Source organism: Python bivittatus, unplaced genomic scaffold (assembly GCF_059951505.1).
Source record: "Python bivittatus isolate LINGU-HERP-01145 unplaced genomic scaffold, Pbiv_v1 ctg000960_np1212, whole genome shotgun sequence".
NCBI lineage: Eukaryota > Metazoa > Chordata > Lepidosauria > Squamata > Pythonidae > Python > Python bivittatus.
The window spans coordinates 12,441,950-12,468,083 of NW_028277124.1; the positions used below are offsets into that span (position 1 = coordinate 12,441,950).

The window sequence follows — 26,134 nt, forward strand, 5'->3', positions numbered from 1 at the left end:
TCACTTGATTAATTGTAAGCTATATCCATCTATGCTCTGCTAGGTAGCAGCACTGGCTGGCCTTGCTTGGATTTAGAAATGAAGCAGGGTCAGACCTGGTTAGTAAATATTTATACAGTATGGGAGATCACTAGGAAATGCTGGGATTGTAGACTACACTGGGAAGTTGACAAAATATTTCTGAAGAAAACAAAGGCAAACCATTTCTAACTTCCTGCCAAGAAAACCATATGGGGGTATCCATGAAGACCCCAGGTGACCAGCACCAACTGAAGGAGAGTTTAAATACTATAGTGTATTTAAGAACAAGGATATATGATAGTCCCTGAAACTAGATTTTTAAACTAGAATAGTAAATAAATGTGTGCTTCCCATCTTTTGGTGGGTTTAAGCACCATCTCCTGAATAGGAGCTCATGATTCTTTTTGGCTTGCCAGCGAGTTTCGTGCGTTGACAGTTATTTCTGCAAATGTATTTACTCACACCATAATCACAACAAGGATATTGCACCAACAGATTCTTAATACTAGAGCCAGGCAAAAAAGGAGCAAGAGCCAGAAGAATAAATACAGGTAGTCCTCACTTAACGACAATTGGGACTGGAATTTAGGTTGCTAAGCAATGTGGTCATTAAGCGAACTATGTGACCACTTCATTTAGTAACTGCAATCCCGGCACTCTCAGCTGCCATTGTTAAGCAAGAATCACGGTTGTTAAGCGGACAGAGTCCTGGGTAAGAAATGCAGGGGTGTCTCGGGGGGTGGGGAGGCCCTGGGAGCTCCAGCGCAGGCCACACACAAGTTGAGGAGTGCTGTACTGCAGCACAAAGCCGCAGCTGCCCCTGGAAACTTCAGCCACCCCAGAAGTGCTTATGACACCCCCACCCTCACATGATCAAAATTGAGGCTTGGCAGCCTGTCCACACTTGTGACTGCAGGGGCACTGCAACTTCCCCCACCTGCCAATCTCCCCCCCCCCATCTGTGCCCTTTTGGCTGCTCTGCACAGCGGCAGTTGTCAGTGGTAGCGTCAGGGCCAGGGCTGAAGTAGAGGTGATTTGGAGAAGGAATGGTGCGCATCCCATACCTTCTGCAAGCCAGCGTCCTATTCTCGTGATCCTTCAGAAGCCTTCTGGTCTTCCCCAGGTCTCACAAGAATGGGATGCTAGCTTTAAGGAAGAAATGAGAGCACTGCTCGGGGAAGGAATGGGATGCTGGCTTGCAGAAGGTATGGGATGTGCAGCTTGGGGAAGGAACAGGATGCTGGCTTTAGGGAAGGAATGAGAGGTGTGGCTTGGGGAATGGCGCAAGGCAACATTTCTCGGTGGCAGCGGCAGCACTGGGGCTGAAGTCAGTGCCTGGGGGTGAGGGCAGCTGGCTGAGACTGCTGAAAGCTTCAAGCCTCCACTTCAGCCTCAGCCCCGGAGCTGCCGATGAGTACTGCTGTGCAGGGCAGCCAAAAGGGCATAGATGGGGGGAAGATAGGCGGGTGGCTGGAATTGCAGTGCCCCTGCAGTTGAAGGTGCAGGCAGATTGCCAAGCCCCAATTCTGATCATGTGACAGCAGGGGCGCTGCAGCGGCCATATCTTCGGACATGGGTCGTAAGTCCATTTCTTCAGCACTATCGTAATTTTGAACAGTCACTGAGCAAATGGTTGTTAAGCAAGGACTACCCGTAGACAGAATTGTTCTCTAGATATTTAACATTTTTTACAATCTTATTCTACAAGATGGTAAAATTTCAGTCACAACTGGTGCTCTAATGCTTCCATCCCAGTAAAAGTGTACTCCAGAATAACCTATATTGTGTACACTATTAAATTAGCCAAACTTTGAGTTGAAAATTATAAGTTCTTAGCCACAGAATCTTGCATTTAACAAATTTTGGTTTGCGGCATTCTTGCTTCAGTACATAGTCGATCTCAGATCATTTCTTTCTTTTGTAAGTCTTCAAGAGAAATATGGTTTTCGTTTTGAAAGCTCTATTCCAGAGTTACAAAAAAGATTCTATGCACCTGTGTTCCCATTAGATATTAGGCCATATCATCAGGAATGCATTATATTAAATACAGTTATTTATTTTAATTTATTTTACTGGACTTATAGGCCACTCCAATAATGTACAATGCATATCGTATGTACCCTGGCTCTTGAAAGAAAAATCAGTAGGCTACAGTGCTAAATGAATTGTAATTTAATGATACGAAACTTGCAGGATAAAGTCCTTATGGAAGTTAATGCTTCATTCACCACTTTTAAAATTCCATAAATGTCCTCAGCTCTTACAAAGAGCCCAGCCAGGTGAAGCACTGAAACAAATGCAACGTGTTCAGCTCTTCAATCCTGAAGAGCCACATATTAAACGAGGCTACTTAAAGACAAATTAAGACCAGACTACATAAGCAGTTATCAAGGCAGAAGAAATAAAAAACTTACCGCAAGCCACTACAAGGCAGTGTGATGAACCTGAACATTGCCAGAAAAACTCTCAATGGGAGGAGGGTGAATACATAAAGGAAAGCATCCAGGCACAAAAAGATTCCAAAAATCATCAACTAGAGAGGAAAGAAAGAGAAAGAGATATAAGGCTTAACCTTTTAAAAATTTCAAAATGCACAGTGATTCTGAGCTTACATAACCACCCTTTAGCTATATGTGAATGGATATGACAGTAACCATAATCATCTTCAATAAAACAAGGCATTTTATGTAAAATTAGGCATAAATGCAAAATACTATTCAAGGCCTGGTAAAACGAGTAGTTTTTCACAATTCCCTACATTTTCATTAGAAGTGGGGAAGGGGCACCTCTCCAGAGAGGATATTCCAAATTTACACCAGAGAAGGGCTGGTGAAGTTCTCATTTAGCAAGGTACTATTTGTTTAGAGCACAGAAGCTGAGCGTAGAAAAGAGGTTGGAACACATTCAGCAAAAGCTAGATTCTTCCTAAGCCACAGGCATTTGAACTTTGCAGACTTTCATGGTTCAATGACCCCAATCTTTACTCAATAGATGAAGTATTCTCAGACACAGTTTCAGATCATCAGCCTTGACCTTCCATACACATTATAGGAGCTATAAATTTTGCAGAACTCACGTCAATTGTAAACATCTTTCCTTCAGGCAATTTTCTTCTTACACAACAGAATAATGCTGTCTATTTAGGAAAGAAAAATCAACATCCAAAGGCAGCTTTCCTATCACAATCACAATTCTTAAGCAATCCCCAGCATTCTTACACAATCTCCCAGTGGCATCAGGCATAGTCTGGATCCTCCAAATCAAGATACTGACTGTGAGATCCAGTTTCCTATGCAAGCTGAATATATACGGTAGCCCTGAAAGGCCAGATTTGATCCTTGGTTGTACATCTTTGGCTGAGAAAATGTTACAAAACTCCCTGCGACATTCAAGGTGTTTTGATAAACAGGTATAGAACATGTTTACTAAAGAAAGAATTTATGAAAACCACTGGATTATGTCCATGTTTGCCTTAAACTGTATAGAATTCCATTATCTTTTACTGACATTTACACTGTGTATTTATAATTTGCTTTTAATATCCAAAGCATTTTTAAAAATGTGAATACTTTATCTGTCATTCAATATAGCTTGACTGTTGCTAAGAAATAAGATGAAGAAAGTTCTATCACAGTTTTACTTAATTAAAAGCATTAAAATATTTTCCACTGGTTAGCTATGTAAGTTTTCTAGCACCTATGGCACACTTCTACAACTCTGTAAGTTTTTCAAATCTCTAACTCAGGTATTATTAGAACTTTCAAAATAAGCAGCACAGGTAAAGATTGTTGAGAAAAAACTGGGACTGTACTTGAGAAAGAAGGCATGCTCCCCTTTCTACATCTTTATAGCAGAAGAAAGTGAACAATCAGAGCAACTGCCGATAATACATCTGACTGCTATTGTTGCTTGCTCTTCTGTTTTCTTTTCCCTCACTTTGCTCCTTTTGCTAAATGAAACTAAATGCTTATTTTGTCCACTATGGCTCTCCAGAGTCATATCAGCACAGGAAATAATGCAGTAAGATTGACAGTCTTGCCTCTTGTTTAATCTCCTTTAAAAGCCTTCTGTGTTGGTGGCCATCATTGTATCTTCTGATACTGAACTGTCATGGTCTCCACAGAAGACACATCTTTGGAAGATGAGGATGAGCCTAGAAAACAATCTGAGGCCAGCACATGCCCAGATCCAGGTCTAACTCATAGGGAAGAGATAGTTTCTGCAGGCCCAGGTCCTATGGCCCCAGATCCTGATCAAGATGCCTCTGAGCCAAATATATGCCCACAGGAGAAATAGCACCATCAAGGGAACAATTAGAAGGTTAAGAGGCAAATAACTGCGTGTGTGCAAGATCTAGTTAGGAAGTTAGTATTACTTCCAAGTAGATACAGGTTCTGGATCAGGCTAATGTAAGCCAGCTGGGTAATTTTACAGCCTTTACAACCCAACTCCTGAACTAACTTTTTTCACCTCTTTTCAAACATTCCCTTACCTTTCTTGCATTTTTTTCTCCACTTCCCCAAGGAGAGACAACTAGGCTGGCACAGATGAAGAAACATATACATACTTATGTACAGAAGGGAAACTGGTATGATGACAAGTGGAACAGGCAGAGTCTTCTTATCCATGTGTCATATGTTAATTCTACTAATTTCAATGAATGCTCCTACACAAGGTGCACAGGATTTCAAAAGGTGGATAGCAACAGAGAATGGTTTCTAGAAGGTGCAGCAAGACTTTTTAAGAAGGGTGGTGATTGGCAGGAAGCAGAGTTGCATTTAATAATGGAGGCACTTCTTAGGCATTTAATAGTGGAGTAAATAAGGAATAAGAATAAGAAATATAGACTTCCCTGCTCAGTAACAAATTTTATTAATTAAACCACATATTATTTTATACTATCATCAATATTTCCAAAAAGCAACTGGACTGAGTTTTTGATAATGCAACCGTTCATTTGAAGTTTATTCAACTGAACATAATTTTACTAATTTTCAGAATCTGAATTCCAGAGTAATTTGAGCTGTTCTGGGCACAGCTTGAGCTTGAAAAAAGAGAATAAGTTATGATTTTTTCACCTTGTCATTTCTAAATATATTGGAAGTTCATTCTACTTGGCCATTAGGTTCTGGTTCAGTCACTTCTACTTTCTGCTGATAAAGTTTTTTTTCCCCATCTCAATTTGTATTTATTTTGAATCTAAAATAAATCTTCTAGAAGAGACCATCTCAAACTGACAGTGGCCACCACAATTATCAAAGGAATCTGGCCAAGCCAGCTAAAAGCTTGTGCTTTTAGTGCTTCTTCTGTGACAGCATACATAATCATTTGCTATGGCATTCCAAGTTCATCCAACAAAATATTGGCTGCAACTATTATTGTAACAGCACCTCTTAAAATATTTTTCTATTATTCTTCAAATCTTGCCAAGTCCCTTGCAAACCTTTGTTACATTTATTATGTAATAAAACCAGAACAAATACATTACATTTTCATCAAGATTCATTGCTCACTTCCTCTTATAGGATCAATTCTATGCAAATCTAACTTGGAAGGACATACTGCTAACTAGTAGAACTTGCTACTATTTAAATATGCAGAGAATCACACGGCACAATACATTTTGCAACAGCCCAGTTATGAAGCTGGATTCAGTATTCTGTCCTTTATCCTCAGGAAACACAGAATTTGTTTGCTGGGCTACGATAACAACATCGCTAAACCCTGATGGCCCTTCTCATGTTTAGTCTTATTGATCTATGACAGGCTGTTTGCATTTTTGTGTTTGTTAAATACAGAAGGTTCAGGAACCTAGCAATGTCCACATTTTGTTGTAAACAGAAACCTGCAGAACAAATGTTAACATGTACCAGACAAAACCCAGCAGCCATTCTCTGACTTGCTGTTTCAACAACAATACTGTCAACTATTCTGTATACATTTCAGAACTTTAAATTATATAACAGCATTTTTAAAAAAGCTCTTTAAGTCTTCAACACTGACAAGCAAACAGATATTAGAAATTCTTAATAGCAAAAGTGTCTCAATATTTAAAAGCAGAGCAGTGCCTCTGTACAAACTTTTCTGTACACGGTTTTTGATTCTGCGTGAACCCCAAGCCAAGCCAGCAAGGCGTCCATCTCTAACGTGCCCTGCTCCTGATTTAAACTTTTCATGGTGCACAGCCTCCAATATTTAGTTTGGAAGTCCCCTGTAATGGAGGTGGTATGCATCTCAAACAGTGTTTTTTCAAGAAAAAAAGATGTATTTTGCTAGGTGCTCATTTAACATCTTAGTGGGAGTATTAGGCAGGGAGTATTGGATTCAAGGATCAGCAAATAAAGTCAGGCTCATCTCAATCACAAATTCTTGGAGGGGAGGAACAGGGGTATCTTCACTCTCTCTGCAATAATAGTGCAACGCTTCCCAGGCTCACTTCAGAGGGAAATGTTTTCTCTTCCAATGGCTAAACTAGTAGTTTCACCACATTCACCACCCTCTTTCTCACTTGACCCCCACTTTATTTACTTATTCAGCTTTTCAGTGCTCTTCTTTTCCCTCCCTTCCACAACATATTCCAGTTTTATTGTGATTTTAAACAACTTGATGTTCAATTACTACTTTATTTTCACTTCCTCTCCCCGTCAATCATATTGACGCCTAGTTTTCTTATAGCATCAATCATATATATTAACATACTGCTGTGGGCGCCTGTCTTCTAACTTTTGTCTTCATAAGCCCCAGTTCCATCTTGCCTTTAGGGTGCCTTGGATCGGTCAAGCGCCAGTCCTAATGCCTGGGGCGGGGGGGGCGGTTACTGAAGAGAAGGCAGAGCTGGGAACAGTGGGGCAGAATCTCATCTGACTCTGATGAGATGGTCACACTTCCTTGCCCTAATATTAAAAGGGTCGTATTCAGCACTGGGAAAACTGCCAGCACTAAACACACACAATTTTGGAAATCCCATATTGTTTGTGTCAAGGATATTGTGCTAGTTTACAAAACATGCTGCAGCATCTCACGGGGTTATAAGCTTCCTCTTTTCCCCCTTCAGAATTTTACCAGAGTTGGAAGTATTTTCCTAGTTTATTTTAAGGAATTTTCAAATGTGCCTAAGCCCAGACCCACGTGGTTAACCTCAAAACAAAATTCAGTGAAACACATGAATTTAAAAAATTCAAGTGAGAAAGAGGGTGGTGAATGTGGTGAAACTACTAGTTATGATTATCCACATTTGCCTATGTTTGAATGACTGAAAAGCTGCTGCTTTGTTTCTTGTGTTCACACTGAAAGGTGGTGGTGGTGGGGAGTCTGCCAGCCACATGCTCTCTCCTGTCACATTAAACCACTGTAGGAATGGCTGTGTCCACGGGCAAAAATGCCACCCCTCCCCAACACCCGCTAGGCTCCATGAGGTTAATTTTTTGTTTAATGACTTAACTTTAAAAAGCAAATGGGACACAGCAATGCTGGAAAGAAATGATGAGCCTCCTGCAACATCTTTAATTCTGACCATCCCTCCCTCCCAGTCCACTTCACATTCTTAAAAAAATAATAAAGGTGGGTGGTTATAGACTAATCTATATACTACTAAAACTCTTGTGTCTGTAGCCTTCAACTCGGCAAAACAGTGCATCTTAGGGTAACAATTTTTGAATCAAGATACCTCAAATGGGCTAACTTACAGAATGCGTCCAAAATCCAGGACCCATTACTCCCATGGGATTGAAATTTGGGAAATGTGTGGCTGCTTCAGCACTGCTGCACTGCCATGGTAAGCCCAGGTCATGTGATTGTCATTGGCGTATCCCTGACCTCTTTCCCACCTCCCTCTGTACCCTGCACCCAATTGGCTGGCGGCAAGGCCCAATGAGTGAGCGGTGATTGGCTCCTTTGAAAACAAGGCAGAAATCTGAAATCTCTTAACAGCAGTGGGCATTGAGGGAAGGATGAGGGAGCGACCTGGATGCCTGCTGGCAAGGTGGAGGTGGCTGAGGGGTGCTGGTGGTTGATGGGTGAGCTCTCTTCCTCCCTCGAAGGAGGGGGCCCTTGGGGACACGCTGGAATGGGGAGCAGGGGTGTAGTTTTCCTCATGGTCTGTGGCTCCCTTTGTTCCACCTACCCCCAGCAAAGTGGAAGGCAGTTCTGCAGGTCAGCCAAGGAGGAAGAAGAGGAGGCTTCACTGGGGCTCTCCTGAGGGTCATGAGGGAAGGACAAATGGTGCAAGCCTATATTATATGTGAATAGGGGAAGGAAGGAAGGAAGGAAGGAAGGAAGGAAGGAAGGAAGGAAGGAAGGAAGGAAGGAAGGAAGGAAGGAAGGAAGGAAGGAAGGAAGGAAGGAAGGAAGGAAGGAAGACTTCTGACACTCCTTGACAGCTTCCCACAAGCAAAGTCAATGGGGAAGCCAGCAGCAAATCATAAGTCACTCCCACTCCCACTGCTTTTTTGCCCTTGGTCATTCTGTTTCTCTGTTTAAGTAAGGAAATATCTCTGAAACACTGACCCAATGGGTCACCGGTTGTCTAGTGTTTTGTCTAAAAGTATGCCTACTTGTCTCCTTTTCTCAAAGCAAATGACTCTGAGCTTAAGAAAGCCTCATGGAGAATTAGAGGAGAAGCTGTATAAGATTGTGCCCTGATTTATGGATGCTTTGTCATAGTAGCCATCTCTATCATGGCAGCTCTTTTGCTCTCAAAATACCAGAGGAATCTACTGAGCCCCACAAGGCAGAGACTTCTCTGAAGGGTTTAGAAGCCCCTCTTCTCACATGAACACACAATAATAATCAGACGAGGTCCCACCATGTGGTTTTCCATCCACAGACAATACTGAATCACTGCAGTTCCTCAGTGATAGAATGCATTGCATCAGAGAACCTCTGCTGATCTCTAAGGCAACAAGTCAAAACAATATTGTTCACACATCATTTTTGCCCTGTGGTTTCATTCCTTTATTGCTGGTACTAAAATAGTTTTACTAGTTCTTATTTTAGCATTTATTTTTCTATGTGCTCTCCACTACTGACGTTTAAACACGTACATTAACATAAAAAATAAGGAAGTTCTGTCATTAGACTCTTTTGCAATTTTTATGCTTACATCTGCCATCCTACAGAGTAATTTTAAGAGATCCCCACTAGCATTTGTCCTAAAGTGGAAAGAGTCTAGAAACAAAGATGAGGGCTAGCTGTTTGCTTGTGTTCTGGTAGCATTTCCCACCAGATCAGCAACTTCTTAAACTTGAACACAACTTTTTTCGTTGGCAGTAGAACTGCTCCTGAGAAAGCAACAAATGAATTTTGGCTGCACATGCTGTTCTCCAGCCGATACATCGTTGAATTGGAACTGGCCCAACGTACTCAATTATGGTGTCATCAAACTTAAGGCAAACCGAATGCCAGACTGACCACCCAAAACATGCTTAAGTTACATAATCTTAAAAAAAAAAAAATCAACAGCCTGGCCTCCAACTGCTTTTATAATTTTTATATTGAAACAAATGCTTCATGGGTTCTACTAAAGGGAGAGTGAGCATTTCTTAGTCACAATAAAATGGTGAGGAATTAACTTACCTTTTCCAATTCTCTGGGTATTCGCATGCACGTATAGACCCTCTCTCTCCGCTCTGTGTACTTGGCTTCATTGTGTTCAAGGAAGTAACCCCTTGTTAGCTCTGCATTGATAAACCTCAGTAGAGAAAGATCTGCATCAAAAGAGAATTTCTTTTTAAAAAACTGAGAATTTTCCAGGCTATTTCTTTTCTCATTTTTTTAAAAAAATCCTCAGCTCCCACAGTGAACTACTTTAAATTGATCTAGGCCAACAAACACAGAAAAAAACCCACAAGTGATGCTATCACTTGAAATCCTATTACCTTTCCTATCAGTGTTTCTTATGTGTCATCAACGTACATCATTGCCCCATCCTCAACTGCACGGTGACATTATCTAGGATGTAGCTCTTTACTAATTGCTGCTGCCTTCCATTCCACCCAATCTTATTCAGTTCCAAGTATCTCCAAACTGAGCCAAACTCTTGGCTGGGATCCCAGAGAGCTGGTGCTACCAGTCCCTCTTGATCCTACTGGACTAAGTGAGTCATGCTGACTTAGGACCTAAGCCAACAAGACTGCTCTTACTAGGGTTACTGTCTAGCACTGCTGATTCCCTCTCTTTATTTAGAGACATATGAGGACCCAAAAGTTTTCAGAAGCAACTAAAAGCCATAAAGAGGTTAGGGACAAACCTCAGTTTGATGCTTTAGATATAACAAATAACAATGGGTCTAAATCAGGAGTATGGGGTGAAGGTGATAGGTAAATTAAAGTATATGAACAGAAGGGAGAAGAAAGGGATAATAAGGAAGGTTGACAGGTAAGAGAAATGAACTCAAAGCAACAGAATGAAATTTCACAGAGACTAGCGCAGAATACTTCATTTAGGAAAGAAAAGTCAGATGCACAAATAAAGAAGTGTATGTGCATGGGGGGAGATGCCTGGCTTAGCTATTGTACTGTACTTCAAGTTATCAGAACTATCGTTGTTCTTTTGTCTTGTGCTGTTTTTGTGTTTTTTCCCCCGTTCGTTGTTTTTAAATGTTTGAACAATTGTAAATGAAAGAGTCACTGGGAGTTGGGCAGCATATAAATTTAGTATATTATTATTAACTACAGTTCACCACAAGCTGAAGATAAATCAACAGAGTGATATGAATGAAGAGAAGAGAAGAGAAGAGAAGAGAAGAGAAGAGAAGAGAAGAGAAGAGAAGAGAAGAGAGTTGTAGGTTGCATCAATTGAAGCAGTTTCCAAGTCATGGAAAATAATAATTTCACTTTATTCTATTTCAGTTAGACATTCTCCTTTGTATTTCAGTTTCTAGGCACCACACTCTTAACAAGGATTCAGACCAACTGAGACAAATTCAAAGAAAGATGAAGAGGATGATTAAGAACTGAAACTATGATAGAGGAAGTGGCTACATTTCTCCTTGAGAAGAAAGACTGAAAGGTTATAAAACCGTTTATTATTCAAAAAAAGAAATTGTTCCAGGGTGCAAGGTATGGAATAATGGGCTGAAGTTAGAGGAAAGCAGGTCCCAACTGAATACCCCCAACAACAACCTTCCTAACAGTGAAAGGAGAGAGATTGTGGTCTTCCCTTCACTGGATGTATTCGAAGAGAGAGGCTGGTCAGGCTCTGTCTTGAATACTTAAATCTGGATGCCTACACTGAGCATCCTATTGCAACTGACTACCACATTTTTGGGTTTTATATGTTTATTTTATTTATGTTTGACTGTTTTTAGATTATGTAGTTTTTAAATTATTATGTTTGTATGCCACCCAGTCATGTTTTTGTGAGGCTATATAAATATGATTGATAGATAAACAAACAAACAAATGAACAAATAAAGCTCAGGGGAAAAAAAATTCCAAAAAGTCATAATTATTACGAGCAAATGTTAAATGATTTGGCTGTTTGCTGTATCTCATCTAGCAAACTTTTCTGGACACAGACCTGCCAGTATGTACATGATATTCAATTCTTATTCAATGAGGAAAATGTGGCTATTCCTTGAAACATCAGGAAGCATCAGGATATCCAGAAACCTCAAAAGCACTCTGGAGCAAATTCAGAGTGACACAACCAAGTATATTTTCCACATTCTCCAATATAAAACATCAGCCTTACCAGCTCCTATTTTATCACTTCTATAAAGCAAAGCACATAAGAGATATTTTAAATACCCTTTAAAATAATGCTCTGGACAAAAATATCGAATTTTGCTCTTATGCTGTAATTTGGTTTTTGATCTATGAGTGCTATTTTGAGGAACAGTTCACTGTGCCCATCAATGCACTGTATTATATACTATCCCATTCTCTTCCCTTCCTTTGGTGCTCAGAACATTAGACTCCTTGCTAACAATCAATTAAAAAAAAATCTATTACTCTTCCAAAGAAATGCCTTTAAATCTTTAATTAGGCTTTTTCTGTGGTAGCCCCCACTCTAGGGAATATCTTTTACCCAGAAGTATGTACAGTACCCACTTTGCTGATGTTTCAGAAACATCTCAGTTCCAGACCTATGAATCTTTGGCCCCAGTTGACTGGGTATGGGTACCAATCTTGAGTTTGTTTTTAGTTTTTGATTTTTTTTATTGTGATGTAGTTTCTTTTTGTTATTTGTTGTTGTACGCTGCTCAGTCCTCCAGAATGGGGACAGGCTCTAAGTACCATTAAATCAAATACTTATGTATTAGGCAAGAATAAGCCAGGAAATCACATGCTGCATCCATGACTATGTCGAAATGGCTTCATGCACTGAGTTACGCCACTCCTTCTCTTTGCATGAGTCGGCAAACAAGCCAGAAACTGTATGTTCCTTTATATTTAATCTGGGAGACTGTGGTTAACAGCTTTGGAACAACTGGGCTACAAAGCCATGGTTTAAAATTAATCATGGGATAAGCTTCATTTTAAAGTTCCAAATCCATGAATTACACTTTCCTAGAAATTAATCTAGTATTTGTCCAAAAAGAAAAATCTGCACATGCAGACACTACAGATTATTAATGGCTGAAGACCAATTTTGTGACTGCGGTTTGTACACTGGAATTATTACAAACAGGTTCAAATATTTGCACAAGTTTGTAAGCTGCAGGTTTATTAACAAAATGTACACAAGCAATGCAATAAATAAGTCTGGCTTCCACCTGTGCCGAGGTGTTTGTGACTCCACAGAATACTGGACAAAAACTGCAGACTGTACAATCTACCTAAGCATAATCAGGAGCATTAGCTCTAAATCAAAAATCAGTACTCGTTTTCTGTTCCTCTAAAACGTGGTTTAATTCAAGGTTTCTTATTAAAACCAAGGGTTATTACTCCTGTACAAACATACTCGTTTTCAATCCTGGTTTAGCTGAATCACAAGATAAAGTCAATTATCATTTATGGTATTTGACCAGTTACATTCCAATTATTTTAAGGAATGTGAAACCAGACAATAAGAAAGTGAGCTGGCAGACAAACTTGGTTCTTTGCTAAATTTCTATCCCATGTTTCCCCAGGAGTCAAGGTACCTTACATGAAAATTCCCCTTCATTTCATCCTGACAATGGCAATCCTGTGAGATAGGTTAGGCTTGCCCAAAGGGTGTCCGTGGATAAGAGTAAATCTGAACCTGGGCCTTCTTATTCATAGTCTCAACATGTAATCACTACACTACATTACAGTATTATACAGGCCAATTCTTATGGGGGGCAATTGCTACATTTTACTTAATAAAGACTATCCTGAGTATTTGGAACCTGACTTTTATTTTTTTTTAGTTTATTTAAAAAAAATTAAATACACACAAACATATAAGCAAATACACTGTTGTATAAAATAGGTACTGGATGTTATATCCAAAAGAGGTTCTAGCACAGCAGGTTCTCACAACAGAAATTGAGGATCAACTATTATTAAATTAAAAGGTAAAAAGTCTCTATCACAGCCATTGGTCACAAAACCCAGCTTGGTAGGCATCATATTTAACATTAAATTTGGTGTGAAACACCGAAAGTGAGAGAAGAAGCCTACCTCGTACCATGTATAGGACCAGGATTTTTATTCAACAAGCACTTTTCAAGGTGTTAACTCTTCTTTTTGAATAAACAAGATAAATGGACCATTTTACTCATGAAGCAACCGAATAATTTAAGAAAAGAAAATGCATAACTTTAGTCCTGGGAAAAATGTCAAAGTACAGTAAGACCCTGACTTAGTGCCAGATCAGGATGTATGATCTTGGAGATTAAGCCATTCCTGAATCAGTCTTTGATCTGAACTAAAAGCCAAAAATGAACTGAGGCCCCAAACTTAAAAACAGACAACTAATGCCTGTGCCAAATGTGCTGCACCTGGCTTTGAAGAAGATCCATCGAGGTACTATCGGGAGGCAGACAGACATTCAGTGGGTTTTGCAGCACGCCACTTATTTCCAAACCCAACTCAAGGTGTTGCTTTAATCCTTAAAATCTTGAATGTCTTGGAAGCCAAATACCACAGCCAACACATCTCTCCCAAACTATCTGATCAAATGAAAGCTCCTCCAATTTTTTTTCTTTTCCAGTACTGATTCTTTGAATTTGAAATGTCTGGATAGCACAGCTGCCAGGATCTGTGCTATCTTGGAAGCAAGGACAGAAAGGAGTGTTCCCAATTTCAGCCACCATTATTTGTTCAACCCCCTTTCTAATATTTTGCTACTTCTTCCAGTTCAACGCTTTGATTCTCTAACCGCACCCAAATGGAAGGCAAACAACCGCTGCAGTAGAAATAAATGCCCAGTTTGTGCTATGTGGATTTTTAGGTGCCAGCAACATCTTTTCACACACTACTGAGGAAAGCAGGTGTTTGAGATGTTCTAGCATGTTCATTGCCATTTTAATGGATGCAAGTAAATTGGCAGAATCTTGGGGTTTATTTCTTTCACTGTGACAAATATAATCTCAATATTAATCCATGCATGATATAGGAATGCCTGAAATGGGATCTTCCTATCCAAGGTTAATTTCTACACCCAATGAAGAGCAGAGGGTCCTTTCAGAAACACAATGTAAAAGTGCTTCATTAAAATAAATCGGTTGAAGCAGTGAAAGCATCAAGTGGGTTACAGCTTTCTTTTGAAGATCACCCTGGAGGCAAACCTTGACATCCTTTTTTCCAAAGTCAGTTACAGAATTTGACTCTCATCTTATTTTTCCTTCACCATATCAAGTATTTTCATTACTAAGCTTATGTCATGTTCCCAACATTTTTGATCAGCTAAATATCTATTGCTGCAAGAATCCAAAGACACCCAACAATGAAGTGACATTTACTGAAGCCAGGAAGACTGTAACACAAATATCACCCTGACTTTACAGTACGTCAAGGACACAATCCTTTATGCACGCCCTGAATCCACCAAATATAGAGAGGCTCACTTCCCGAAAACACATTTAGGATTGTGTGGTGACTCATTAGCTGAAAAAAGCAATATGAGATAATAAAGTCTTAATTCCAAAATAGAAATGTTACCCACTTAAATATCTGTCCAACTGTTTTTCTCTTGTGCAAGAGAAGATCTGGCCAAGGAAACTTTTATATAATTATACTTGTATTCTCTCCATCTTACAAGAACCAAGGGCAGTGTAACCTGGAATCTTAATTATTCCTTAACAAGGATTTGGCTGTGCACTAAGTTTTCTAACTAAAGGGAAAAAAGAGAACAAAAGTACAAAAGAAGCATTTATTGGTTTGACTGCTCAGGGGGAAGACCTGTTCCAGGTAATCCCACAGCACTCAGCATTCTTAACACTGCATATGAAATGAGGCTGTTGTTGGGAGTGGTTGTAATTCCAAAACTTGGCAGGAAGGACACATGTTATGGGTCCACATCATTCTGTCCCCAGGATGAGTCAATTCTCTTTTCAGAATCCTTATAAACACCTTGCCTCAGAAGACCCTAAGAACGTTGACCTGGTAAGAAGGACCATCCCTGACATAGAGATAAGCAAGGGAGAAGGACCTTATCCAGAAGGGGAAACTTTTCTCCAGTGTAACACTTGCATATGATCAATCTCACAGGACCCTGATGAAAGCTGATGCCCTTAATGAAATTTGTTGTTCTGAAAAGGTGCTACCAGATTCCTGATTTTTTGCCACCATAGACTAACACAGCTCTCCTCCTACAATCTCTACAAGAAAAGAGCAGCGGATCTAATATCTACTAGGGTGTACTTTAGTAGCAAAGGTTACTGACTGTAACTCTTAAACTGTACATGCAAGTGCTTACATACTTACCGCTACCCCTTACGCAAGATAATAACCCTGGGCACTCAAATCCAATGCCAAGAACACATTTCATAGCATTAGGTGATTCTTTACCTCTTGTTCTCAGGCAAAAGGAAGGCTAATGTTATACTGATGAGCGCTTATGCAAGCTCCACGTATAAAGCAGGAACCTCTCCCAGAAAGCATATCGAGACAGAGACCCGAGCCTCCGTTTTCAAACTCAGAAGCCTAAAATAGATCCCCCAGAATAACTTAGGGAGCGTCTGTCATAAGCCAAAGGGAGGCGATGCGTCGGGACGGCCAGACTCAGGCGCCCAGACTCCAGCGCACAAACCACAGGGCGTCCTCTTCGGGGCATCAAGAGCATCTTTCCCGGTCTTGGCATTCCTGAGTGCACCCCACCTCCGTGCAAAACGTAATGCACCACAAGCTTGCAAAAGCGAAACCAGGTTTGGAAGAAGCCGGGGGAAGGAGGACGCCCTTCACGGGACTTTGGGGACCCAGAAGAGGAGCTGGGGTGCAATTGGGGCTCCGTCTGCTCTTCCTCCTCCCCAAACTGTTTCCGTTCCCCTCCAAGCTTCCCATGGGGAAGAGCCCAAAGAGGCGCTCTGCACATGCTCAAGCTCCCCCTCCCCAAAGTTTCTCCGTCCTCCCCCCCAGTTTCCCACGCTGCACGGAACTCCAAAGGGACGCTCTGCACATGCTCAGGGGTCCGCGGCGAAGCCTCACCCGAGGGCCCGCGAGGCTGCTGCCGCCGGTGCCGGTCGCTCTCGTAGAAGCCCAGCGTCTCGGTAAGGGGCGGAGGCTGCCCGTCGCCGCCGCTGGCGAAGCTGCTCCGCCGCGGCTGCCCGCCCTCCGCCTGCAGCAGCAGCGGCGAGGGCTCCGGCGGGGCGCCCCGGCGGGGCCCCCCGCCGCCGCCGTCGCCGCCACCCGGGGCCGCCTCGGCCAGGCCCGCCATCTTCGCGCGCGCGACGGCGGCGACGGCGGCGGCTCCCGGCGACGGAGGGAAGCGGCCGCTCCCCCGGAGGACGTCATCGCCGCGCGACACGGAGCGCACCAGCCGGGCCCACCTCTCCCGCGCGCGCGAGCGACGAGCCGCCCGCGCCGCCATCTTAGCTGTGCTGCCCGGCCGGCCGTTGCCCTGGCGACGCCCCGCCCCTCGCCCGGGAAGGAGAGGCCGGAAGTCCGAGGCAGCCCTGCCTGACAGAGGGAGGCGGCTTGGCGAGCGTGGTCCCTCCTGGGGCTTCTCAGCCTCGGCAACCTTAGGAGGGAGGGACCGCGACTTCCAGAATTCCCCAGCCAGCGGACTTTAAGGCGGAGGGACCGCAACTCCCAGAATTCCCTAGCAGCCTGGCTGGGGCATACTGGGAGTTGAAGTTCACTCAAGTTGACAAGATTGAGAAGCAGTGCAGGAGCCCGTTCCCTTGGGCTGCGTCCAGCTCTGCATAATGAAAGTGGCCCCGGTGGTCCAACCGATCGAGCCTTTGCACAGCTTCCCTCGGGATCTGCCTGCAACTTAAAAATCTCTTATTCCGTGTTTTGCATTCTGAAGTCTGGAGTGCCGTGTCAGTGCCTGACTGCACAGGCACCTCCATGGGAGTCTGTCTGTAACCCACAGGGGAAAAGATCTTGGGGTCATAGTGGAGGGCACAAAGACACTTTAGCCTCCGCATCCAGCTGCTGTGGAAAAGGCAAATTTGATAATCGGGACAGGGTTGGAAAATAAAATGGCCCTCGTTGAAATACCCTTGTACAAATCTGTGGGGTGGCTGTCTTTTGAGGACTGGCCATCCCTCGTTTTGATAGATGAGACTCGGTCGCTCAGGGTTGAACTGTGGAGTCCTTGGTGCTCTCTGAGCTTGGTTGTTTGCTTGGAGACATTTCATTAGAATTTTAATTAAAATTTTGTTAGAATTATGGACCTAATTAGACTAGGTAACATCAGCAGTGCTAGAAGGGAGTGGGGTTTGTTCTCTGTTATCTGCAATATAAACTGCATATAACTGCCCTGCCGGGTTTTTTTTTGGCGGGGGGCAGTTTCCTCCTTGGCAGTCCTTTGATTAGAGTATTGTTTTCTGCCTGAACCACCAAGGCGGAAATCACACACACCCCAGCAAAACTGGCAGGGCCAAACAGGCAGTAAACCCCACGCTGCCTTCCTGTGAGGTAGTCCAGACAAGAAGCACACGCAGAAGCACTAGCTCTACTTTATTATACTTTATTACATTAACAGAATCTTGCAAGTCTAAAAGGACATCTCTCCTCCCTCGCTTTACAGCCCAAGAAACTAGGGAGGGCCCCTTCTGAGACGTTTGCCATGCCCACATTCCTTCTGTGGGCTCAGCTGCAGTTTATCAGACTGTTGCCCTGGCTGCAGCTCTTCCCCTTGTCTCCCAAGATCATTCTCACATACCATTATGCTAGGGCCAGAGAAAGCAGAAAAGAAGGCAACCCCTGTTTTCAGGAGGTTTAAATGTTGCCATTGGGAGAAAAGGCTTGGGTGCCTGGGGCTCTTCAACTTGGAAAAAAAGGAGATTGAAAGGTGACATGGTTGAGGTGCATATGGCCATGTGTGGTGTGGAGAAAGTGCACAGGGAGTGCACATGCTCAAAGTTTTAGGGAGGGAGACGCAGCAGATCAAAGGAAGCATTTTTTAATATTTCTTTTATAGTTAACGTGTGGAATTCATTGGTACAAGGTAAACCTGTCCTCCAGGAATGTACCCAATCCCCTTTTAAAGCCATCCATGTTTATCAGTTCTGTTACTCTTGAATTCTCAGTGTTATATCTGTAGAATCAAACGGTTAGAAGGGACCTTGCGGGTCTTCTAGTCCAACTTCTGTCCAGCGCAGGAATCCTCTGACCATCCCAGGCAAACAGCTGTGCAATCTTTTCTTGAAAACTTCCAGTGATGGAACACCCACCACTTCAGGAAGCCAGCTGTTCCATTGCTTAAGAGCTCTCAGTCAGGAAGTTCCTCCTTATTTCAAGTTTGGTTCTCTCATTATAAAGTTTCCACCTGCTGGTTCTTGTCTTTCTCTCAGGTGTTCTGGAGATTAAATCCACCCCTTCTTCTTTTGACACCCCCTCACATATTCGGAGACCGCTCTCATGTCTCTCCTCACCCTTCTCTTTAGGCTGAACACCCCAAGTTCCTTCAATTGATCTTCATAAGGTTTAGCTTGGTTGCTCTTCTCTGCACCCTTTCCAGTTCCTCAACATCTTTCTTGGATTGTGGTCATCCAGGTTGGGGGCACATCTGTCCAAATACCCCTTGGGATTGCTGAAAAATTGGTCCCTGAAAAATACAATGTTAAATTAAGATTGGTCTTGGCCTGATTCAGCAGGGCTGTTCTTCATGTTGCTTCTCTTGATTTGGAAATTATGCTTCTGTTGATGCGGCTTAAAATTTTATTTGCCTTTCTCACAACCACATCAGGCTGCTGACTCATTTTGCCCAAATTATCCAATTCTCCTGGCATAATTTTCCCTAGACTATCATTACAATGCTTTCTAAGATCTGTTGTGCTATCTCTGTTCTTTCTTTCTTTATTAATTTTTGCAAGTTGTGTCATACTAATGATAATATTGCTCATAGGGATGACCGCGACTTTCTATTTATGTTATTACAGCACTGTTTGAAATATATTCCAATTGTGGTAGACCTCAACAATGGTACCAACTTTGCTGGATCTATTTTAGATATATAGCAAGAGACCCAAATAAAAAAAATACTGTCCATATGACCGTCAATTGCATGGCTACCTACGCATCTAAACAGAGGAACAAAAGCATTTATAGAGGCATCACCTCCCACAGCCCCCACCCAAACTCCTCAGTATCATTGCAGAAATATAGCTGCTATAGCCAGGAATGGCTAGCCAAAATCATGCTTTTTAAAATCCTTCAGCCAACTCTTGGTGGAGTTCCAAGGGCCAGGACATCATGTAGACATTGTATAAAACAATACATTTAGCAGAGTGCTTGTCCGTAATTGCAGTCTTTTTTTCTAGTCTAATATACATTGATGGAGTGCAGTCTCAGTTTCAGTGGGTTCCCAAGTGTAGCAAATGAACAAAAAAAATGGCAACACCAACACTGCTGGATGGTGGGATGTTTATTAGCAGAAATAACAGCACGTTTCCTTTCAAATTTTACTTTTTTCCCCTGCAATTAAAGTTCAGTCCTTGAGAGCCTGGCCCAGTGTCGTATTATAAACATAAGACATTGTGCGATATGAAATACTACATACCCAATTTTTGTGATAGCTTGGAAACCCAAGGGTTTTCAGTGAAGGTCCTATCCAACTCACTGAGGAGAGGTCATTGTCCATACAGTCTCCAAACGTTCAGTAGAAAACAGAGTTATGCAGTTCTGTGGAGACTGCGGTTCTCCATCTCTGGAGGTTTATAAGAAGAGGGTGGACAGCCACCTCTCAGGGATGGCTGGATTGGTTTTCCTGCGCATGTCAAGAACTGGATGATCTTTGAGATGCCTTCCAACTCTACACTTCCATGGCTGTAAACTCAAAGCATGCCAAGAACGTATTTTTTATGTTACTAGCCCAATGGGATCAACTGTGTTTTCATCTTTATCTTAGTGTTTTCTTTTTAATGTACCTTTCTTGACTTACCTTTTCTTTCTCCACCTATCAATGTTTTCTCTCTTCTCTGCTCAGCCTCACAGAGCAAACATCTTTCTCTAGTCAAATGTCCTTGGGGAAGGAAACTTAAAAGCATTTTAGGGCAACAGTTCCTTGTGGCATTCTTTCTTTTCCTTGGTCACATTGGAGCTAATATGTCGAGTTGCCATGAATGTCTTCAATTCCTTCTTAAAGGTGAAGGAAGGAAGGACCATCATGTCACCATCAACTCCATTTATGAGTTGTGATGTGTGTGAAATAGTGCTTTCTAGTATACTGTCCAACAATCTCGTTGGGCCATTGCAAAATCTAGTATTTGCTATATCTATTTTCTCCTTATTAGGTATAGCTATATAAATAGTAATCAGTTGTTCTGTAAGTAATATATCGTGTTGTTGCAGTGGCCTGGCAACCTTTCCCTAACTAAAATATTTTTAATTTCTTATTATATGGAAGGTATAGAAGTTATATAGAAGTTGTTCCAGCCACCTTTTTATGCTGGCTGCTTGAGATAATTTTTGAGCTGGGACAGCCCAAATGGTATCCACCACATTGATGTATTGACATATATACATAGCCATCATTTTCTTTCACTGTCTGGAACTGAGGACCAGATACCATTTATGTAGATGAAAAGCTGGGATCTTTTAAAGACTTCTCTTTTTATGAATCTTATTCGTCCAGTTTAAAGACAGAATTTTGGAGTGCTTCACACTCTTGTAGCCTAAGCCCTCTTTTTCCAGCCTCAGAATCACCTCTGGCCCTGAGCTCCTGAATTTCATGTACAGATGCCCAAATTTCACAATTTAATAATTAGATTGGAAATCAGCGATACCTACAAAGGCCATTCAAGCCAAAATGAAGCTGAATTGGTTTTTCAGACATACTATATACAGTTAGGTGTGTGTTCCAACTGTCCAGTATATATAAAAACAATTCACTAATCTTCAAATGTGTGTTATGCTGCATTCCCAGAATTGTTTTATTGCTTTCAACCAAGTTTTATATTTATTTCTCCCCATCCCAAAGGAAAATGCCTCACTAATGCTTCCTAGACTTTGAGGGCAGAATGTAAACACCACCTACAAAATCTCCAAACAGATCATCTCCCCAACTATTGGTTTCATCTTATGTGCTCATTCAGAACTGGTTTTAGTTAGAGGGCAGCCAGTTTCGTATTTGAGTTTGTTTTTTAATTGAACTCTTGGTCCAAACATTTATAGCTCTGTTTGAGGTTCATTAGTGCCTTTCAGCATACATTTGACATCAGTCAGGTCATAACTTCATTGCACAAACAATGCAAATTGTTACATTTGCATGATAGCTTCATGACACGCATGATATCACATGCTTTCTGTTTTCACCCACATTACAAAACATCTTTATGTCTTCACACTCAATGTCACAAGAAATGTAGCTGTGGAGTCCTTGGGGTTCTCTGAGCTTGGTTGTTTTCTTGCAAATGTTTCGTTATCCGGCTAAGTCACATCTTCAGTGCTAGAAGGGAGTGGGGTTTGCTTTCTGTTTATATACAGTGGCTTGCCCTTCCAGTGTTGGTGAGGGTGTGGGGTTTTTTTTTCCCTGGTAGTTCCTTGATTAGGGTATTGTTTACTGCTTGATTGTATGTCTGGTGATAATCTTGGTGTTAAATTCTGCTTATCTGGGTGATGATTGCTGGTGAGGAGATGTTCTGGTTTTGTTTTCCTTTCTATTGTCTCTTTTGCATAGTGTGTAGATGTTGTTTATCTCTATGTGCCTGTTCATAGCTGCCTTGTCTGAATACCAAGCTTCCAGGAATTCCCTCGCATTTTTGGAATTTCTTGCATTTTTGGAATATTCTATCAACTCCTCACTACAGTGCCTCCAGACAATCAAAGATGTACACATAGATGAAGATGAAATTATGGTCTCATTTGATGTCACAGCACTCTTTACATCCATAAACCTAGAACTAGCGAAAGAATCCATGTCAGCAGTACGACACAACACACCTGACCTAACCAAATACACCAAGATCGAAATACTCAGAATCATGGAGCTCATCAACCTCTGCCTCACCACCTATTTTCAGTTCGATCGACAAATATACCAACAAATCTGAGGTACACCCATGTGATCACCACTCTCGAGACTCATAGCAGAGACTGTAATGCAACGTCTAGAAAGTATAGCACTTCCATGCATACAACCAAAAGTATGGATCCGGTATGTAGACGACATCTTTGTTATAATAAAAAAGGAACAACTAAAGAAGACGCATGAAACTATCAACAACATCTTCAAAGGAATAAAATTCACCAGAGAGGAAGAAAGCAACAACACGCTACCCTTCCTGGTTTCTCATCAGCAGAGGAAACAACAACAAATTAGAAACCCAGGCCTATTGGAAAACAACTCACACTAACCAAGTACTCCATTACCAAAGTAACAACCCCACTTCCCACAAGAGGAGCTGTGTAAGAACATTATTCAAATGAGCACGAACACACTGCAGCAACCCAGAACAGCAGAAAAAGGAAATAGACCACCTATACAATATCTTCTAACAAAATGGATATCCACGCAACTTTATCAAAAAGTGCCTGACTACTCAGCCTACTACAACACAACCAACACAAGCTATGAAAAGAATAACACTGCCATACATCAGAAACATCTCAGAAACAACCAACAGACTATTACAACCAGACGGCATCTCTCTGGCACACAAACCAACTAAAGCCCTCCAACAGACCAAACCAGTAAACCAAAAGACCCAGTAGTCCAAGGGGAAAAAAAAAGTCATCTACAACATACAGTGTAAGGGGTGCAACAACCACTATGTAGGACAGACAGGCAGAAGACTTCCAGAGCGCATCCATGAACACCAAGTAGCAGTCAGAAGACATGATGAAAACAGCTTAATCTCACAACACATGGACAGACTTAACCATAGTTTCAGCTGGGAAACTGTCAGCATCTTAGACCAAGCTAAATCCAAAAATGTGAGGCAATTCCTGGAAGCTTGGCATTCAGACAAGGTAGCCATCAATAGACACAAAAAGATAAACAACATCTACACACTATTCAAAAGAGACAATAGAAAAGAAAACAGAAGACCAGAACACCTCCGCAGCGGCAACCATCACCCAGATAAGTAGAGATTACCATCAGGCACACAAGCAAGCAGTAAACAATACTCTAATCAAGGAACTACCGGAGGAGCAAAACAAAACCCCCACCCCCACCAGCACTGGCAAGGCATGCCACTGTATATAAACAGAGAACAAACCCCATCCCATTCCAGCACTGAAGATGTTACCTAGTCAGGTAATGAAACATTTGCAAGAAAAGAACCAAGCTCAAAGATCCCCAAGGACTCCACAGTTCAACCCTGAGCTACACATATTCGCTTCTATTGGTAAATGTAGCTGTATTTCTTATAGAATGGGAGCAATTCCATCAGTATTTTGCATCTAAATAAAAATATTTGAGTAGCAGTTAGTGGCTGGAGAAAAAAAAGGTGAAGAATGTCCTTTTTATAATTTTATTTTTAAAGACTTTTTGTTTGGTTTGCTTATTTTTTTTTCAAAATCCCTCAACTATGTATACGTATGTTTTTCTTTCTGCTTTTTTTGCTTGCATGTTTTACTTAACTAATAAAAAAGAACTGTTTTTTTAAAAAAATCCAAAATTTTCAATAGATTCTTAGATTACATCCTTTTCAACAAGAAATATTTTAGAAATGACTTCACTGCATTTATGTTGTTGGAGATGCAGTGAAATTAATGCCTTATTTAAATACATTGCTCCATTTTGGTAAGAAGCAATTGCGTGCGTTACCCCAACTTTGAAATTTAATATTTTCAGTTCTGGACAAAGCAAGTGGATTATAACCAAAATACTGTTCAGCATCAGAAAGACAAACATGACTCCAACTATTCAGTGGAGACTTGATTAATATAAATCAGCTATGGATGACTGAAATTAATCATGATTTCAGTTTATTGATGTCTGTAAATATTTATTTTGTATGCTTTGGGGGGATGTCAGCTTTTTTATTTTATAATTTTGTTTATAATTTTATCTATTAAGAAACACTTTGATTTGATTTTCCAGCTTAATCATCTGAATAAACATGGAAAGTATTTCCTGACAATATACTTCGCATGGTATAAATATTGTGATAATGACTCATAGAATGAAACATAAAATGTTGAGTAGTGTTTAGTTGAATTATCTTGGATTGTGTTATTCTAAAACATCACAAACATATTCAATTTCCTACAAAACTGGCTTTTCCACTTGCCTTTTTTCTCTAGTAATGGCAGTTCAACCCAGCCTCAGTGGTCCTTAAGGCTAGTGAAATGAGTACTTAACTTTGCACTGGAGTTATTTTTTAGAGCTATGTCAAATTCCCTGGAATTACCTTGGCACCATAAAAAACAAGACATGCAATTGCTGTATCTGCAAAATCTTATAGGTACTTTAATTCTGAAATACAAACATAACAATGCAAAGCAATTGTATAGCTATTTCACTTGATCTTAGCCAAAAGACCAAGAAGTGATGTAAATATAAAATTACACATGTACATGACATGCAGGCATGAACAGCATTAGATGTATGCATTTATAGTTTTAATTAATTCTCAGATTATGAAAATGACCCTCACGGGGTCACCTTATAGGAAATATGTTTGCAGCTGAAGTTATAAATACCTATTGCAAGAATTGCTGATTAAATCTATAAGAACAAGGAGTTAGCAGGACCTATTTTAAGAATCTGTTCAGTCAACCCTAGATGCCAGGTGCATAATGTGATTATAGATGTGGTCAAGGATCTGCAATTTTAGAGGACTATGTTCCTCATTAAGATGGAGATGCTTGCCACATCCTTCTTCTTCTTCTTGCTTCACACACATATTGCAAAGTGGCAGGCCTTGCATTGTAATGCTCTGTCCACCATCTCACTGATTTTGACACCCTCTCTCCAGACACCACTGTGTGGTGGTGCTTTCTATGTGCTTGTGATTTGAATAGATCTTAAAGAAATGGAACAGTTATATCTCCTACACCAAAGTAAGCCTGGAAGATGCTCAGGAAATTCAACTAACTTAAGTTTTCAGAGCAACCCTGGAAACCAAAAAAACATGTCCTGCAGAGCTATGTCCATGTTAAGATAACATGTACCTCCTGCAGGTGGAACAGACTGACATGAAATAAATCTTTGGATGCCTACCAATGCATTTAGAAACAAGAGCTACTGTTACATCCCATTTTCGCCCAAGGAGCTCAAGCTGATTCTCCAGATGGTTGCCTTTTGTCTACTTCTTAGGGAGCATCTCCCACCTTTGCTCTGCAGATGCCTGAAGTCAAGGCAGGGCTGCTTTTTGTCTCCACCCCTCACATGTCCTTCAGGAAAGCTGCCTTCTGTTTAAAAGCAGTAATAATGGTACAAGTTTCTCCAATTAAGTATTTCTGTGGTACATCACATACTGAATTAAAAATATAAGCATCAGCATACATTTAAGAATAAGAAAATAAATCAATAATTATAGTTTTAAGCGCAGTGTTCCCTGTGAAAATTGAAAAGTTGTTCTGGGCAGGAGATTTGCTGAACCTCTGGAAAATAGACAGGCCAACCACATGGCATCTTCTCCTAGAAA

At 41.2% G+C, this 26,134-nt stretch overlaps 1 protein-coding gene across 2 annotated transcripts in view; it reads right to left on the reverse strand.

Moving 5' to 3' along the window:
- Positions 1–16,956, reverse strand: part of TAPT1 (transmembrane anterior posterior transformation 1) — a 46,953-nt gene extending 29,997 nt beyond the window's left edge. For both annotated transcript variants that reach the window (XM_088131320.1, XM_088131319.1), the window contains exons 1-3: positions 16,575–16,956; positions 9,595–9,725; positions 2,436–2,554 (exon numbers count right to left, since the gene is read on the reverse strand). In XM_088131320.1, the coding sequence (XP_087987446.1) occupies positions 2,436–2,554; positions 9,595–9,725; positions 16,575–16,956 (632 nt within the window). The remainder of the gene's footprint in view (positions 1–2,435; positions 2,555–9,594; positions 9,726–16,574) is intronic.
- Positions 16,957–26,134: the final 9,178 nt, after the last annotated feature.